Raw genomic sequence first — 18,807 nt, 5'->3', positions numbered from 1 at the left:
CCAAGTCACTCCATCCACGAAGAGTGAGAGGGGAAGGAGAAGAGCCGCCACTAGCATAGGAAAGGCCAAGCTGAAGAGTGCTTTTAAGGTGGTGAATAAACATAGGCCTGCAAGCCAATGAGGGCGAAGAGGCTTGTGCATAAATGAGCTAACGGTACCAACAGAGAAGCTAAGATCCAGGCGGGTGTTCAGAAGCCATGTGAGGGATCCAATGAGCTTCCGGCAGCCCAAGATCTCTAACAGTACTGGAAATATGACAACAAATAGACAACTGAAAGAGTGCAACAATACTCTGATTAACATCCACAAAGTGTGGGCAAACATAGGCCTGAAAGGTTCTTACAAACAGGGCACTGCTTCAACACTCTGGAGCACCAACTGGAGAGCTCCACAATCAGGAACAGGGGCAGCAAACAATTGTAGAGAATCAGCACCAACAGGAGCAGCAGATTAGCGATGAAAAGATGTGTCAGATGGATTGATTGTACAGCCAGAAAGGAGGCCTATTATATAGGCCTAGTCTGCCCCAAGGTTGGGGCAGACTGCTGCCAGGGCAGCCACCTCCTGGGCAGCAGGTCGGCCTGCTTTGGCCGACCTGGTCGGCCAGCTGGTCGGCCAGATCTTGCCGACCTGGCCCCTTTAAATGGCCCCAGTTGGGGCTGCCTTCCCTTAATGCTGCCCTCCTCTACTGCCCTCCCTGCCTACCTATCTACACAGGTATGTCCCAGGCCAACCTCATATGGGTGCCTACAGTTGGGACAGTGACCTCTATAGACTATTCTAACACCCCCCTCAATGTCACAACGGAGGGCCAACACCCATACGTCGAATCAAATGCTCCAGTTGCTCTCATGGAAGAGCTTTGGTGAAAACATCTGCAAGGTTGTCGGCGGTAGGGCAATAAAGTAGCTCGATGACGTCCTCCAGAAGCAGCTGTTCAAGTCCAACGGAGGCAGAAAGTGAAGCAGGTAACGAATCTGAGTTATTTATAGCCGAATCTGAGTTATTTATAGCCGGACATGCAAAGGCCACTCATCAAACTTCCAGCACACTACTTTTGCCTAAATTTTACTAGGAATCCAGTTAATAATACGACCATTGGTAACCTGCATTCTAATAGGATAAGGCAATCTCTTACCAGCCCAAAATAAGTGGGGTCAAAATTAGTAGTAGAAAGGTCAATCAAAGTATAATCAAAGCCTTCAAACACATGAATGCAAAACCAAGACCAACCGCATTTCTGTTCTGTACAACTAGCCCCATGATCAGCCAGGGATTCCAGATAGCAAAACAAAGGGTGAGTAGGAGGAGAATATAACAACCTTGCTTAACATATCTTGAAATCTCGGTCAAATCCCATTCTCAACATTAAAGCCCATCTGAAGTGTCATCAGCCGAGCTATTCCCTCCATCTCTTAGATTTAAGCTGATTTTGAACTGACATTATTTCCAGCCTTCCGGATAAAAAACTGACCTACATGCTATTAGAATTATCAACAGCCTACTACTTCCCAATGCTCTTGCGATACTTCGCAATAAAAACCAACTGTTTATTACTTGTAGCACTGGCACATTTTAATAGAACTTTCGTAGCAAGAAACACAACAGAGACCAGGCATGTAGAGCATTTGGACCAAATGATTGAAGAGAGCTTTAAATAGATAGCCAACTAAAGCAGCTTATTTTTTAACATAAGGTTGTTGACTATCGGAGGTTTAGGTCTGCAAAGATGTTTGATTGAGTGTACCCAATCATAGTCACTAAGGTTTATCAAAACAGGGAAATGATCAGACAGAGACTGCTGCAAGTCAATTTTACAGTCACAAAAATGAAAGTTAATTGTATAGGCTCTATCAAGTCTAGACCAGGCATCAAGAGAATAGAGGACGTATAGCATGTAAACCTACCAAGCATGCTCTACAAGTGCTTCAACATGTGCAGTCTTTTCCTCACCTCTTCAAAATCCATCTTCTCTAGGGCCTTCTCTGCAATTGCACTCTTCTTCTTCTCCGCAATCCTCTCTTCAACAATGGGAAGCGCTGCTTGGATGACATGCTCGAGAACCTGATATTGCCCTTGCTCGTGTTTAGCCTCGGCTGCAATGAATTTGAGAACCTCCAGTGCTTGTTCAGCCAAAAGGACGTCTCCAGCTATAAACTTAAACGGGTGGGACTTCTTATGTCTTTCCTCAAGAAGAGGAAACATTTTGCTCCATGCAAGGAGAGCATGAAATTCTGTAGCTTCTTCTGAACCTGTCATCCATTTGAGGGCTTCATTGGTGGGGTGATCACATGCAATTGCTCCCAGTACGTCCTTGAAGAGTGCCATCCCACTACGAGCGATGGCGTCAAAGACTTCCCCATCTTGCTTGCAGCCATGGAAGATCGCATAAGCGAATCGACAGAAGGATCTCTTTCCCGACTCAAAACGCACGCCTTCAAGAATCGTCTTCACATCGCGCCTGTACTCAACCAAGCCAGAAAGGCTCTCGAAATGAATGTCGACAAGGTCTGCCAGAATGCCAAGGGCTTCTGATACAAGCACAGTCTGGGATACTCCGATCTTGGCCAATGCATGACAACAATCATTTTCTGTGGTGATCTTCCGATGGGTGATATAGACCTCCTGGGCATCCAAATCCTCTGGCTAAACAACTCGTCGTACTTTCCACACGACGGTCCCTTCTTCTCTGGTTGTATCAAAAACACGCTTGGGTGTTCGAACCTTGCAAGGTGGCTGAACAACTCGCCGTGCTTTCCACACGAAGGTCCCTTCTTCTCTGGCTGTATCAAAAACACGCTTGGGTGTTCGAACCTTGCAAGGTGAGCCTTCGTGAATTCTGTGCGGCATAGACACCAGTGTCATCATCCTGCCCGTTTTAGGAAAGCCTGGCAATGCGGAAACAGACTAGGGTCTTAGACCTTGCAAAAGAAGCTTGGCAACTTTTCATGGAAACACTTAATAAGGCACTCTGAAGAGTCTTTGTTAGTCTGTACAATCACATGAATAAAGGTATAGAGTTCGATGATCTATGTTGATTCCCAATGCTCCCTCGCATAAAAAACATGCACCAAAAGAGTCATTGTGAGAATTTGGTTTGAAGCAAAAAAAAAAAAAAGGAGAAAGTATCATAATAATATATAATATAATTATAATAACCCCACATTGTGTGGGTGGGGAGGTGGCATGCTTCCTTCCCCAAAGATTTATAATCCAAGGAAACGAGCCCTTTTCTAGACATTGTGAGAGTCCAGAATAAGAGTCCATGAGAGTCCAGAATAAGAGTCCAGTAAGAGTCATGAAGTAGCATCATGAACGAATAAGATATTGGCATATTACCTGAATGTCAGTAGGACTTGTGTCCACATTGCAACTCAAGGAAATGTGTGTGTTGATTGCAATAGCCGCATCAATCTTGTCCACCTTCTGTAAATTTGATTAAAACACATTGTCAAAATCAATGTTAAGTACTAGTTATTGAAATTGAAGAAAGTTGATGAACGTTCGCTGAATCTACATTTTATAAACATGAGTGAACTCATCTTTTTAAAGCTCTTAGCACCGGAAGCACCAACGTCCTTTACATGGTAGGGAATTACTCATCCAAATGCATCGGTGGCACCGACCTTCATGAGCTCCACCACAATCTTATCATGGTAGGGCAATGTCTGAATTAATCGCCCAAATGCAATCTCCAATTCTACAGAAGGTACCTCAGCTACAAAAGGCATCCACATACAAGCAGAGTCCATACATGAGCACCAAGAAGCCAGCCAAAACACAAGTCATGAGTACACGGATTTTCAAGGACGTTGCCCTCACACAACAAGCAAAACCGATGCAAAGAATGGGTGAAGAATTCTTACGTGAGTAACTCTGACATTGTAAACTTCTTCTTCAGGTTGAGCAGATTGAGATGCTTGTAAGGTGACAAACATAGTAATTCAATCTCGCTGGCTATGTGTTGTTCTCTAGAAACGTCAAGCTTTGTATTTGAAAATTCTTGACACTCATCCAAGGTGCAACTGCAATCAAAGAAAGGAAAGTTCATGAAATACACTGGAGTGGATGCATTGTCGGACGAACTTGAGAGTCCCCTCCCTTATTTGTAGCAGTTTTGACATGGTCTGGCAAGTGCCAAGGAGCAATTGGCGGTGCGGTTACCTTTACCTGTAGTAGTGCAATAGTACTCTGGCATAACAGCCCGCCACTGTATTTCACAAAGCAAGCACATGAGAGCAAGATCGTAATTAGAGAGGGAGAAGATTCACAACAAAGAATAGGGAAAAGCCCTCCCGTGACTAGCTAGATTTGTATTTGCGATTTTTGTACACATCTCTGTAGACTTTATCGAAAAAGCGATATAGCATGAGTTGCCTGTAAATGCCAAGCTGGACGTTGTGTGATCCACTTTGAATGATGATACGAGGAAACCATCACCATATACTGCACACACACTATTCCGAAATGTGATGGATGTAGCACACTGGCGGAGACCTGATCAAAGAAGCCACCCTTGGTGCTAAGTTCACTTTTGGATAATCAACTTGATGACCTCCATGCAATCTGTGTGTAGACGTGAGACTTGGTTGATCAACTGAAAAGTGCTGGAGACTTTGTTTCCTTATTCGGGTCATTTGTGTGACTTTTGTTTCACATTCATTTCATCTTTTCAAGGATGTTTCAACTTCTCTAGGCATTTGTAAACTCTAACCTTTGAGCTTTGACCTTGTGTGGATGGACACTTTTATGTTTACATGTGGGTGTTGCACTCTCGTCTTGTAGATAGAGAATTTGAATTGATACCACAAGCACCACCACCACCAACAACAACATTAGCACTTCCATCTCATGAAGAGAAGCATGTATATGGAGGAGGAGAATTGAGTGTCAGCTACTATTGGACAATGGAAAAAAGCACCTTCATAGCACTTCCATAATGAAGAGAAGCATGTATATGGAGGAGGAGAATTGAGCGTCGGCTACTTTTGGACAATGGAAAAAAGCACCTTCATGTGAGAAATACACACATGGTTGAAAGATGTCATGACACATCGTTAAAGGAAAGCACACAAAATCAAAACATCCCTTAAGACTGCCTACCGTAACTAGGATAACATGACTTGCTAAATGAGACCTATTTTTTGTAAACTAATTTTAATGTGTGTTTTATTTCATTGTCCAAATTGTGAAACAATGGAGTGCAATATTTTCTCAATATTTTGTGCAACAACTTAATTATCCTTTGCGTTGGAACAACATGTACATTTTCAATTTTTGCCAATGTTTTTTTGTTTCTATATATTTTTTCAAATTTTTTATCGAGTACATAATTGGTAATTTAGAATTTAACCTTACTTTTAGTATTTTTGTAAAAAAGGTACAAAATAACCTTTAAAATTTTAGACAATAGGCATGACACAAGGTCCATCGGACCTAATTATCCCTGTAAATACTTGGGAGTAAAATGTTTTTATTATTTGCGGTATGCAAGGATGAGTGCTTCTTAGGAATTGAACCCCAACAAGTACACATGAATGAAGTATTGTTCACATGAGCTTGTGAGTTTTCTCATTACAAACTCGATAGTGCAGAGTTATCAAGATGCACTACAATCCTATGAATGTGGGTGTTATCCTCCCTTGATTTTGCATCTACCAAGGTCGCTTTGAACAAGCCCAAAAGTACATCACAGTCTTGACCTAGATTCTATTTGTGACCAGCAAAATTACAATCTTAAGGCTACTCCCAAGGGTTTATGTGCCTCCAGGGCATGGGGGATGGGTGAGCATAACGGCTGGTAAGGACCGGACGGACCATGCTCACACTGTGAGTAAGTGAGCTTGCCAGAATAGTTTACACCAGATCAGAACCAATACCATTGGTGTTGCAAATTACCTCTCCTAGCCTTTATACTTCTTCTTTCATGCCTTCGAGTTCCTATAGCTTCACGTGGTAGAGGTAAGTCTTCTCACTCTCCCAGTATTCTTGGGGGCAGAGCAGGTTGGCCTGCCTCTTGCAATCTGAGATGTGCTCTATTAGCCGGGTCACCTTGGTTGTGTAGAGTCTTGATGTCACTAGCCCTGTCCAAGAAGAACTCCTTCAACTCGGGAGTACAAAGCCCGAAAAGAGTCCAAGCTCTTCCATAAGTCTTCAACTCGGCTGCCAAAGTAGGCATAGTCACTCTGACTAACTGCCATTCCAAGAAGGGGTACCTGATAGGGCTGAAGAAACAAAAAGGGAACCCATCAAGATTGGGTTCAATCTCAAAAAATAAAGCAATACTCTTTCCTTATCTTTAACCAACAGGGAAAAGACAGGTTGAGAAAAAAGACTCTTGAAGATAGATATCACTGAGAGCTCTGCTCCTGCAAACTTTCTTGAGCATCTGACCCTCCACAAGCAAACCAAATGACTGCGTTTCTAAAGGCTCTTTCAATAGGATCCTCCAGAGAGCCAAAAAAAACTTCTTGCCAAGTAAACATGTCCCTTCTCTCCTCCCTCAGGTAGATCCATGTCTCTCCCCAGGCTCTCTTGGCCACTAAACAAGCCACAAAAAGGTGGTTTATATCCTCGGGGTGCCCACAATGGGGGCAGCTACCTGTGCCGTAGCCCGGCTTTCTCTCCCTCTGACCTATCCATAGATCCTTGTGAAGGATGAGCCAAGTAACCGTGTTCATTTTCTCTGATTGTTCTCTCCAGATAGCCTTAGCTCTCCTTTGCTAAGCCCTGCCACCTTCTCTTCTATGCCAGAGCTTATTCAGAATAGGGTGCATGCTTGCCACCTATGTAACCTGGAAACCTTGTCGAGACTATCTCCATTTACCCTGCGAAAGGGGTGGGTAGTGATCTGCGCAGAGTGCCCAGCATCTTGGATAGCTCTGCCTCCTACCAAAGCTGAGTCCTCTCGTGAACAAAGACTCTGCTTGGGCCCTAGTGAGGCCAAATTTTTGCCTAACCTCTTGAAGGGACAACCACTGATGCCCATCACCATCCCATAGATCCTTCCACATATTGCAACCTTAGTCCACAATGCGTTTAGCTTTAGGCAGAGAAGCCCTCTCTGTTTGTGCTTGTGGGAAACAGACATGAAAAAAAAAATAGAGTCCTGCCCTGCCGGGCAAGGGCGTCTACAAGAGAATGCCTCCCTGCGAAGGTTGGGCGCCTGAACTTGTTCCATGCCTCCCAATCTCCCCGAGATAGATCCGATGAAGAAGAGGATTTGAAGGGGGTACTACGGAAGAGAGCCAAGATCAGAGCGATTCCCTGCCAGGACGGAAAACTAGTAGGGTGAACTAAATTAAGCTTCCGCAGCCTGCCCAAGCCTCCTGGGGGGAGTGGAAGGCATTCAAAATCCAAGAGGCACAGAAGTGCTCCGACAATTCCCTGATGTTTGGTAGAGAGGGTTCTGCCTTTTTCTTTGTCCATTGTTGGGACTTCCCATCTGACCTAGGGAATTTTGTCACCCCACAGGAATCTTTGGAAAATAGCTGTTAGCCGACTAGCAGCACGTTTGGTGAGAGCCCAACAAGAGAGATAGATTATAACCGAGCTCATTATGTAGTGCTTTAGAACCATCTTGGCACCAACCAAGCTATAATGCATGCCCTGCCACCTTGTTAATTTGCTTTCTACCTTGGAGAGCACCCAATCGCGCCTCTGGTGTCCGAGCTAACGCCAAATCCCATGGGGATTCCTAGGAGTCGAAATACCACCCCTTCCTCAATGAGCTGACAACCCTTGTCCCTCAGGAAGGGGATGTCCCTACCCTAGATCTCAGAAAAATAAGTTTTCCTAGGGCTAAGTTTGGATCCAGAGGCTAGTGAGAAGATGTCAATTTGCTTTAATAAAACTTCAATGCTGCCATCAACACTATTGACCATAAAATTGGTGTCATAAACAAAAGCTCATTGACCAACTGTCTGCTTTGTCCCCCCACTGTTACATCTATACCTCGAATGCGACCGCGCTCGATCTCCTGGCTGGCCAACCATCCCAAACCATCAGTAGCTATAGCAAAAAGCAGGGGGGGAAGAGGGCAGCCCTGCCTAATGGAGCAGCTTAGGTTAATCGATTCGGTGAGAGCCCCATCCAAAATAACCCTCGTTGAGGAATTCAACAACAGAATGTCCACATAGGCCCTAAAGGAGGGGCCAAAACCAGCTGCCAATAGACTATCTCTAACAAACCCCCATTCAATTTTGTCATAAGCCTTCTCAAAGTCTACTTTTAAGAAGCAGATGTCCTATCCTGTCTCCTTAGCACACTCAAGACCCTCCCACAAACTCAAAATGGCCTCCATGATCCTTCTGCCCTTTATAAAACCTTTCTGCTTACAACGACATATCTTGGTCATGTACGGAGGGATCCTGTTAGCTAGGGCCTTAGCCACAATTTTGTAAGCCACATTAAGCATCGTGAGAGGTCTCCAGTTACCCAACTCCTGCTTGTTGCCCCATTTAGGAATCAGTTTAATAACCCCTGCCACCAATTCCTTATGGAAGCAACCCTTCTGCATGGCCTCGTCCATCAGCCTCTTCAGATGAGGGCCTACCTCCTCCCATTTGTCCTGGAAGAATTTATAGGAATGCCATCAAGCCCTAGGATCTTACCTTTTTTCATTTTCCAGACTGCCTCTTCAAGCTCATCCAATGTTAAGGGTGTATCAAATCTCACAGCTAAGGATCCCCGTACCGTATGGGGGCAAACCTGTAGACAAGCCTACCTCGCTTCTCTTTTTTGGGGTGAGCCGATTATGCTCCTTCCCAGAATGCCTTGAAAGTGCGCAGTAACATAGTTGCTATTAGCCCGGCTGTTTGTCAATAGTTTTCCATCCTTGATTAATAGGGGTAGCTTATCTTTTATGTTCTTAGCCTTCAAGACTCTGAACATTTTCTTGGAGGGCCTATCAAACCTTCCCAACCACCAATGTTGGGCATTAACCCTTTTCTGGAGGAAGGTACGGAGGTCCAGTGTTCTAATCCTCTGCTTCAAGACTAGAAGCTCTCGAGCTGCAGCCTCCTCACCTTGACGCATTCTCTCATGTAAGACTTGGATTTCCAAATTGAGCTTGTTCACCCGCTCTTCGCGGGCCTTCTTAATCATCCTACCACAAGCCATGAAAGCTTGTCTAGTGTCCTCTGTAGCTGCTTCTTCCCAAAAATCCTCAGTAGAAAGCAGTTCATGAACAACGTTAGTCTAGATCTGAGTAGGTCTCCTCTTCAGCCACGAGTATCTCATCAAAGTGATATTGCATTTGAACAAGGGGTCTGTTGTTGCCGAGGTATCTTCCAGAAATGATAGCAAGCTAGGGCAGTGATATGAGAGGGTCATGGATTGACAGTAAGTAACCTCAACTTCCTTCATTTTGGCGTAGTCGTTGCTTAGGTAAGCTCGATCAAGCCTAGCATGTACCACCCGACCAGACCCATCGGCTCCTCCCCATGTAAACTAAGGGGTGTGGGATGCTTCCACCAAGTTAAGCCTCTCTCTCAGTGAGCACCAATTCTTAAATTCAATTCCGCTAACAGTCTTGAAATTGCCATACTTCTGTTAGCTCCATATTCGACCATATTGAAGTCTCCAATCATAACCACCGACAGGCTCCCCTGTGACTTAACCCTAGCCCAGAGATGCGCTCTATCTCTGTAGTTATTTGGGGTGTAAATTGAGATGACCTCAAGTCTCTCTTGGTCTACCTTGAAAGAGCCAGCTACAAAGCAGCCTAGCTCGTCACTAGTTTGTTCCAGTAACTCAATGTGCTTGGATCGGAAGCCCAGGGCTGTGCCCCCTTGAGGCCTCTGGTGCTTCAAAACCAACCAGAGATCAAGGAAGCAGTCTCTATTTTCTGCTCAACTTTTGAATTTGCTTTTAGAGGCAAAAATTTTACCTTCAAAGGGAGCCATGTCTCTTGTCAGGAGATCGGTGTATAAGGATTCAATCAAAGCACAGCTTGCAAACAAGCACATCATTGCTGATCCGTGGTAGAGACAAGGGTACTACTTATACTTTCACCAACACGATATAATTTTGATGTGTGCATAGAGTGTAGTAATAGAACTTGAAAATTGCACAATTGTTTAATACTCATCAAGAACTACTGAAGATCTGGTCAATGCTAAGACTCTTGTATCAAACTATGATAATATGTGTTGAAATGTACGCCTTATTATGCACCATCTTGCAAACCGTGTGAAACATGTGTGTATGTGTTCTAAGTTAGGCGTGATTTCCTTGAGTTAAGGGATGATTGGTGTGACACCTATGTAGGCAATTCAACCTAGTGTCATTCTCTCTCCATTGTAAGTCAAATTGCCTTTAGAGAGAGATAACATTATACTACTTTTGGACCATTCACATCAAGCATGTTACACTTCATTGTTAGGTTTAGAGTGACACACATCTCTCTATTGGGAGCTGTGTTGCACTGTCCATCCAAGTAGTGACACTAAATACAAGAAGTGTAAATCACGTCTCTATTATAAGTGATCCCACTACATTTTTAGATAGTGATACTAGTATGCTACTTTGGGTAGCATACTAGTATGCTACTTTGGGTAGTGAGTCGCAGAGTGTTGGGTGTTGGACTCACACACTCACACACACAAACCTGCACATTAGGGTTAGGTGCAGGGTAGAGAAGCTCACACACAGAAAGGAGAGAGAGAGAGACCAAAAGTATGGTATCCACAAAATGCAAGTCAACTCTTGCATGTGTGCCACATCCATATAATATAGAAGTACAAAATATTATATGTTAGAGTGTCCTTTCACACTTGATGTCCAAGGGGAAAAACCACATGGGAAAAAGTGCCCTTGGTTAAGCCCTGTTCACACATAGCACTACCATAAGTGAGCATATGCCTACAAATCCCCCCTTAGTGGAAGTGTGAACCTGTACAAGGTAGCAGATCACTCTCTGTATGAGAGTAAGCCCAAAGCTTTGCGGAAAGCTTCAAACTTTTCTCGAGATAAAGCCTTTGTGAATAGATCTGCAACATTATCCTGTGTAGGGCAATAAGATAAACTGATCTCCCTTGCATGTAGCCTCTCTCTGACATAGTGATAATGAATCTCTATGTGTTTGGTACGTGCATGAAATACTGGATTTCGTGCCACGGCCATAGCACTTTGGCTATCAGTGAGAATGGTGGTGGGTGTCTGTTGACACTCACGAAGATCAGCCAATAGTCTCCTCAACCATACACAATCTACTGTAGCTGTAAAGACTGCCCTGTACTCAGCCTCACAAGTAGATGTAGCAACAGTGGGTTGCTTTTTACTCAACCAAGATATGCATTAACTGCCAAGAAAAAAACAATTCCCACTGGTGGATTGCCTGGTATCATAATCACCAGCCCAATCTGAATCACTGTATGCATAAAGCTGCAAGCTGCCCCCCCTGGGATAGAACAAACCAAGATCCAGGGTACCCTTAAGATATCGAAAAATGCGTTTGACTGCTTGCCAATGCTTTGTGCCTGGGATGTGCATGAATTTGCTCAACAAAGACACTCCAAAAGATATGTCTGGCCTCGTGTTACACAGGTAAATGAGGCATCCCACTGCCTGGCTATAAAGGCCGGCCTCAAAAGGCTCTCCAATATCATGCATAGTAAGCCGTACACCTGGTTCTACCGGAGTAGAAATGGGCTTACATTCATCCATGTGAAACCTTTTTAGCAAACTTTTTATGTACTTAGTTTGCTACATAACAATGCCATCATCTGTATGCATAAACTGTATGCCGAGATAGTAGTGTAAAGGCCCCAAATCTGACATATCAAATTCAGCTTTCAAATCAGCTTTGAAATCTGAAATTTGTGCTTTGCTTGTACCTGTAATGAGCATGTCATCTACATACAAGATGACTATGAGAATATCGGCATTGGTTTTCTTCACATATAATGTGCTTTCAGCTGGACTATTCTCATAACCTTGGCTGGTTAGATGAGCATGTATCTTATCATACCAAGCTCTTGGAGTGTGTGAGTCCAACACCCAACATTTGGTATCAGAGCTGGGAGTTGGGAGCTGGGAGCTGGGAGCTGGCCTTGGAAAACTGCTGCTGGAAAAATTTCTGTAAAATTCCGTCCACAGGCTGCCAAATTCCGTCGCCTGCGTTTTTCCGTCCGTCAGATTCCGTCGCCGCTGTGTTTCCGTCCGTCGGAGCTCAGCCGTCCGACCGCCAGAGACGGGCGGCACTAGTGGGGAGCCCACCACCACCGCCCAGCTCGCGGGCGGCGCCGCCGTTCCCAGCCAGCGGCCACAGCAACGTGCGTGGCTTCGTTCTTGTGCTCGTCGCGGTTCCGTTCCTCCGTCGGAGCCCCCAGCCGGTCGACGTCCACACCTGGCTTCGTTCTTGTGCCCGTCGCGGTTCCGTTCCTCCGTCGGAGCCCCCAGCCGGTCGACGTCCACACCTCCTGCGCAGCACCCGCCGGCCAGCGTCGTCCGACCGCTTCCGGCCAAGCCTCTCCGTTCCGGTCGGCGCCTTGCGCTCCGTCACAGCAGCCGACGTCGCCGGCTCACTGTTCCGTCTCGACCCGTGCCTGCTCCGGCCATCCTACGCCGGCGACTCCAGTCGTCCTCCGTTCGCGCCTGCAGTCCTCACCATCGCCCGTTACAGGCCATACGCGTTAGCTAGCGACTCCAGCGCTGGTCTCTCGCTTGTCCGTCTACCTCTTCGCTAGCCAGCGCCCTTCTCCCCGTCGGCTGCCCACAGCCATCGTAACTACCCGCCACCAGCTCGCCTGCCCAACACCAGCACGCCTGCCCGCCTCTGGTTGGTTCGACTCCCTCCAAAGTCTGCATCTGCAACGACTCTCAACATTTGCAGCTTTGAGTCTTCCTCATCGTTGAAGTCTCCAGCTCTGCTGGCTCCCCCTGCTCAACTGTCTGCTCCAAGCCTCCTCAACTTGCACAAAGGTATTTCTAGTAACACATTTTTTTATCAAACCCAAATACAAAAATCTACAGCCATTGCACTGCAGGTCATATGCCGATTTTGCAGACAATGAATGCTGTGCAAGTCAGATTGAAAAGAAAATTGCAAATGAAATTTGGGGGTTTTTGAAATTGAGGTCAAAATCAGCAAATTGAACCTCTTATTTGCAGAAATTTGGGGGTTTTCAAAATTGAGGTCAAAATTGGCAAATTGAAGCTCTTACATTTGCAGAAATTTGGGGCTTTTTTGAAAATTGGCCAATTAGATGCAAATTGAAGCGATTGGAGTGCGTAAAAATTGGGGATTTTGTGATTGGAGCATGTAATTAGGCATTACAGCTGCGATTTGTCACGTATGTATACACATTGTGTGTAATTGGACAATTTGGTGAAGGATTACACTTGCTTTGGTTTGCAGGCATACATTTGCACAGGACATTTGGTGGCCTGGCAGTGCACATTGGTGCTTGGCTTGCTTGCAGTTATACTTTGTTGACATGGCACAGAATGCTACAGATGTATTTGGTGTGCTCACCCAGGAGGACAAGCTGGATGGATCTAACTACTCGCTCTGATACCAAATGTTGGGTGTTGGACTCACACACTCACACACACAAACCTGCACATTAGGGTTAGGTGCAGGGTAGAGAAGCTCACACACAGAAAGGAGAGAGAGAGAGAGCCAAAAGTGTGGTATCCACAAAATGCAAGTCAACTCTTGCATGTGTGCCACATCCATATAATATAGAAGTACAAAATATTATATGTTAGAGTGTCCTTTCACACTTGATGTCCAAGGGGAAAAACCACATGGGAAAAAGTGCCCTTGGTTAAGCCCTGTTCACACATAGCACTACCATAAGTGAGCATATGCCTACACAGAGACCACTGGAACCACATCGTGTGAAACATGGTGACTACTAGCCTTTAAATTGCCCACTAGCATCGAGACTTGACAATTGTGTTGCATTAGTGTTGCATTCAAGGAGTGACACTAAATGCACGCAGTGATACCATTATATTACTTTAAATATTGATATCATCTTACTATGGTTTAGGGTTTAGGCCCTAGGGTAACGTTGTTTTAAAATGTATTTTATATGCTATACTTTATTGAAAATCCGTGTGATACTTTGATTATATCCTGATACCGAATGTATTTTACTTCTATGTTGCAGCATTTTTTTTACACCCATTTCTAAACTAGAAATGGCACAAGCAAGTGACAAGAGAAAGTGTCCAAAGCATCCCTTTCAATGATGGTGAATTTGGTGTGCGTCAACTTGTGCAAACCATGAAAGAGTGCGGTTTAGTGGTCTTAAGAGCACAATTTCCATACCTATTCGGTGGCGGATCCGGTGAATAATATTAGGTTCACTTTGAGTTCGAATGCCGACGATGCCTCGATTAGATTGATCAAGATGTTGCTACATGTGATGTGAAGTAGTAGGGTGCAAAGGTTGACAGTCAAGTGCAATTTCCAAAGAACTCATGGCGAGCCCTCAAAGGCAAAGGTATCGCTCAACCTCAACATGTAGAGCATCCAATACCAATGCCACCAATTTGCCCACCACCACGAGTCAATCCACCACCACTCAGTAACCACTAGTCCACCGACCGCCTACATATCCACATCCCTCACTCTAGCCACTCTTTCAACTACCTCCACCCTTCTTTCGATTTACTGGCTACACACCATATACTAGTTACGTACCATATATGCCTTTTCAACATGCACCCTTTATGCCATTCCAGCCATTTCAACTTCCACCAAGAGCACAATCTCCAATGCCCCCTCATGCAAAGCCTTCAATGCCCCCTCATGCATAGCCTCCAATGCCCCCTCATTGCATAACCCCCATTTCTACTCTCTCCATCTCGCTCTCCCACACCTACACCAGCCATTTCTGCCTCCATTAGAACAATTACATAGCGCAACACGTGCTGAAGATGCTGGTGAAAATCAACCACAACTTGTGTACTTACAGAAATCTGATGTAAGGTTCACAGCTGGAGCGGTGGTGGACACACGCACGTCACAAAATGTACATAGATGTAACATATTGTTAAATACATTTGATCCGTTGCGAATATATGCCTACAAGGTTTTGAAGCAAAGATTTTCAGGTGATTGTGTACCCGAGGATCTAACTACGAAAGCCATTTTGTAAGCCACATGTTTAATGCATGTTCAACATGCAGGGATCATTAGGGTAATGGCAATAAAAGGCGACAATCCTATGATTATATTCCCTTTTTGGAATGGGAATCACTTAGACAGGTGGATGGTCTATCTTGGACACGATGGGAAAAGACCATCTCCAGTTGGCCATCAAGATTTTGATGACACAATGTCACCTAAGGAAACCCATGAGTATAAGCACATGCTAAACATTTTGCATGCACTTGTACAGATGGTGCAACACTTACATTGTAATAATATTATGCATGCATAGAATATTTTGCTTCACTTCTCAGGTACATTTAAAGAAGTTTTTTTGGGTTTATGTGATTGGGGATGATGACAACCACTAACAACAATAAGCATTATTCTCCAATCAAGGATAATGTCCTCACCACAAAGCAATGGCATCGTTAGAAGTTTCGCCACGTGGCTCCAAAGTGCTTTGCTACAGAACCACCTCCTTTTTGTCCTTCATAAGAAGTATACAGCATGTTGTGTCACATATTAAGACTACTAGATATATGGATTCCAAAATCCAAGTATACAGGCAGTGTGGTGGCGTTACTACTAGAGAGGTTGAAGCAATTGGCAATAAGAGGAAGGTCAGAATAGCCTACAAATCGTCCTAGTACTACCGAATTTTGTGCCATTTTTATATGGCATGGAGAGGTGATTTGACTTTAAGTCCCAACAAAGGGCTTCATCTTTTGGACGCATAAAGTGTATCGCATTTGAGATATTAATACAATCCATTTTATTGTATCTATGTTGTGCAATTTATGTTGTGACATTTAATTACTTGGAATGTCTTCAACTTTTCAAATGATGGTTTATTGGTAAGTAAATTAAAGTTAAGTTGTGCGAATTCTTCCATTGTGATTTATTTCTTTTGTGATTAATTCATGCCACAAGCGGGTTTTCAAATATGTGCAATTTAAGGTTTATATGCTTTTATGCAATATTTATTTTTTAGGACGAGTGATTTAGTATAAATATTCACTTTCAATATACTTTCAAAGTTGTGACATTTGATTTAAATTTAAGCGTGCAATTTAAATGAAATTTCAACATGCAATGTGAATGCCAATTCAAAGTATGGACAAATAAATTAATAATAGTACGTTCATTTGATAACTTCTTGATCTTTTTCACTTTAACTAAAAGAATATTGTGTTGCATGCAGAAATCTTAGTATGGAGTCTGATCATGAGTTTTCTCAAGAGAGAATTCATGATCCAATGAGGGTGCTGCTGCTCAACATTTGCCTCTAGAGCTAGTTGTCAACGTCGAGCTCAATCATGTTGAGGCACAGGCGATCCTCAAAGAGCAAGATAAGTTTGTGGGATTTTTTGCGAGGGACCAACAAATGATGTGCTAAAATTGGGAGATCCCTCGCAAAAAGCCTAGGGATTTTTTGCGAGGGACCAACAAATGATGCGCTAAAATTGGGAGATCTGCTTAGTAAGGAGCAAGTTGCCTTACTTTGTCCATCCGACTTTGTGAAAGATGTCTTGTTTCAGTGATCTGGCAACTCTTGCAACAAGTATGCGCAGCCGAAGTTATCTAGATTGGCATGGACAAATTTTCACAAGTCCAGTTGTGGGAAGAGATTTGCAACAATATTGTAATGTATTGTGAGCACTTTCTTTGTGAATCTATACCTTTGGTATTTTTAGGTATTCATGCAATGGTAATCTTAGGTAATCATATATTCCTTCTCTTGGGTGTCTTGGTAATGCATGTAGTTTATCTTAAACCATTAGATTGGCATGGACAAAGTTTCACAAGTAAAGTTGTGGGGAGAGATTTGCAACAATATTATCACATTGTGAGTACTTTGTTTGTGAATCTATACTTTTGGTATTCTCACGTATTCATGCAATGGGCATTTTATATAAGATTATTAATTTTATTATTATGTGCCATGGCTTGAAATCTTTGTATGATTCTACTAGTATAGAATGGTTTCACATTGTCTCATATAATGGATTTTTTTCTCGCTTTTCATTGCTCGGTTCAATCGCTTTGCTTAGTTCTTTCTGCTCGCTTTTTGGTAATTGTCTGATGTAGTCTAGTTCTTGATTGTCCCTATCTTTTGGCTTCCCTTTGTGGTCTTCGTACTTCTGTTGGCTCACGTATGCTTTTGGGAAAATTGCTGCCATCGATTGCATGACTTGAAATGGGTTGTAGCCCCGTGTACTGACCTTTGTTGGCATGTATAAGTGCCGCGGTCAGCGCTTTTTTGGTAACCTTCTCTGGTACTTGGGATGGTTCATGAATTTCAATCGGTGTTGTATCATATTCTTCTTCATTTGGCCCTTGATGGCCTGATGTGCTCGTGCCCTACAAAGCACCCATTCCAGTCTATTTTTTGTGTAATAAAATTTCCCCTCTTATCTTCTCCCATTGTTCTAAAACTTCCTTCTGTTTTTCCTATTGGCTTTTCTCCTTTGCTTGTTCCCTCCCTTGACTTTGAGTCTGCATATGTCATGTTGTTGGATCAACCTTGATCTTCTTTGTCTCAAGCTCTTTTGATTCCAACTCTGTGATCTCCACCCTCGTTTGAGATGCTAATTTATATGTCATCTTGTCCAACTTCATGGCGATGGCATGGTAAATCAATGGAACCAGGAACATAGGATGTAGGATGTGATGATTATGTTTCTCGTAGGCTTTCTTGATTTTTTGATTGAAGTAGTTGGCCCAGTTGGTTTCGTATATTTGTGGCTTATGCAACCTCATGAGCAAATTGGCTAGGATGATGTTGTGGTGATTTGCAAGTTCTATCCGGGTTAGGAACCTTAGGACCCGAGCCGCCTTTTGCCATTGAGGCGTGACATCCATGAATGGAATGTCGCCCTTGTGCTTATGCTGGTCATACTTTGCTGCTCCTTGTAGTTTATGTGACACGTTTCTCAAATCTACATATGGTGCCGTGACCACTGGCAACCCATAAGCATTTTGTACAACATCAATATTTATGGAGAATCTTCGTTGCTGGCCATCATCAGAGAGGATGAAGCTCTCTTGTGTATTCCTATCGTACTTTTTGATGAATTGCACCACAAACTTCATGTCAAGATGACATGGAAACTTGGTTTGTAAGGGGCCAAAACCTATCGCCTACAAGTGTGGCAACATTTCACGATCTTCCAGAGATTTATTGCAATTCGAACTATGGCATGTGATTTTGAAGTGTTCGGTTCCTTCCATCTGATAGTACAAGTGTACCACAATACCATTAAGCCTTTTTACCCACTCTGTTATGAGAGGGGAGTGGTGAGAAATGATGAGGTTGTATTTCGAATAGAGTGTCAGTGCTGAGGATTTGGAGATGGATCTTTTGTGGGTGGGTTTCGATGATGAGGCTTTGGCACCTACATCTTAATAGAAAGCTTGCTGGAGAAGCCTTTCAGGATCAATAGAGCTGGGAAGGTGAATGGAAGCTTTTGTCTCAGTTTGGGGACCTTCTTCTTCGTCAGAATCAATGAATTGCTTGGCATATTTGTAGAGCTTGTCTATGGTTTCCTCAAAATTAGAAGCCATTTTCTTATGATTAAAGGTGGTTTTTAGATGGATTAAGGGTTTTTTTAAGGGTGATTTTGCTAGTTTGAGGATGCTGGGGGTTGTTGGAAATTTTGGCAGAATTCAACAAAAAATAGTAATTCAACACCTGGTTG

The 18,807-nt window shown here is 43.7% G+C and overlaps 1 protein-coding gene and 1 long non-coding RNA gene across 3 annotated transcripts in view; one reads left to right on the top strand and one right to left on the bottom strand.

Moving 5' to 3' along the window:
- LOC147637315 (uncharacterized) overlaps positions 1-18,422 on the top strand; it is a 39,466-nt gene extending 21,044 nt beyond the window's left edge. For both annotated transcript variants that reach the window (XR_015266015.1, XR_015266016.1), the window contains exon 5: positions 16,311-18,422. This is a non-coding gene — a long non-coding RNA (uncharacterized LOC147637315). The remainder of the gene's footprint in view (positions 1-16,310) is intronic.
- LOC147637316 (uncharacterized) lies at positions 1,090-2,777 on the bottom strand. Its single transcript, XM_086798846.1, has one exon. The coding sequence runs from the start codon at positions 2,326-2,328 to the stop codon at positions 1,918-1,920; it is 411 nt and encodes a 136-aa protein (XP_086654972.1). The 5' UTR covers positions 2,329-2,777; the 3' UTR covers positions 1,090-1,917.
- Positions 18,423-18,807: the final 385 nt, after the last annotated feature.

This window comes from Cibotium barometz, chromosome 6 (assembly GCF_041138505.1).
Source record: "Cibotium barometz isolate CiBa-2024 chromosome 6, ASM4113850v1, whole genome shotgun sequence".
Taxonomy (NCBI): domain Eukaryota; kingdom Viridiplantae; phylum Streptophyta; class Polypodiopsida; order Cyatheales; family Cibotiaceae; genus Cibotium; species Cibotium barometz.
Note: the sequence above shows the minus strand (reverse complement) of the source record. Positions and strands in the feature narration are given on the sequence as shown.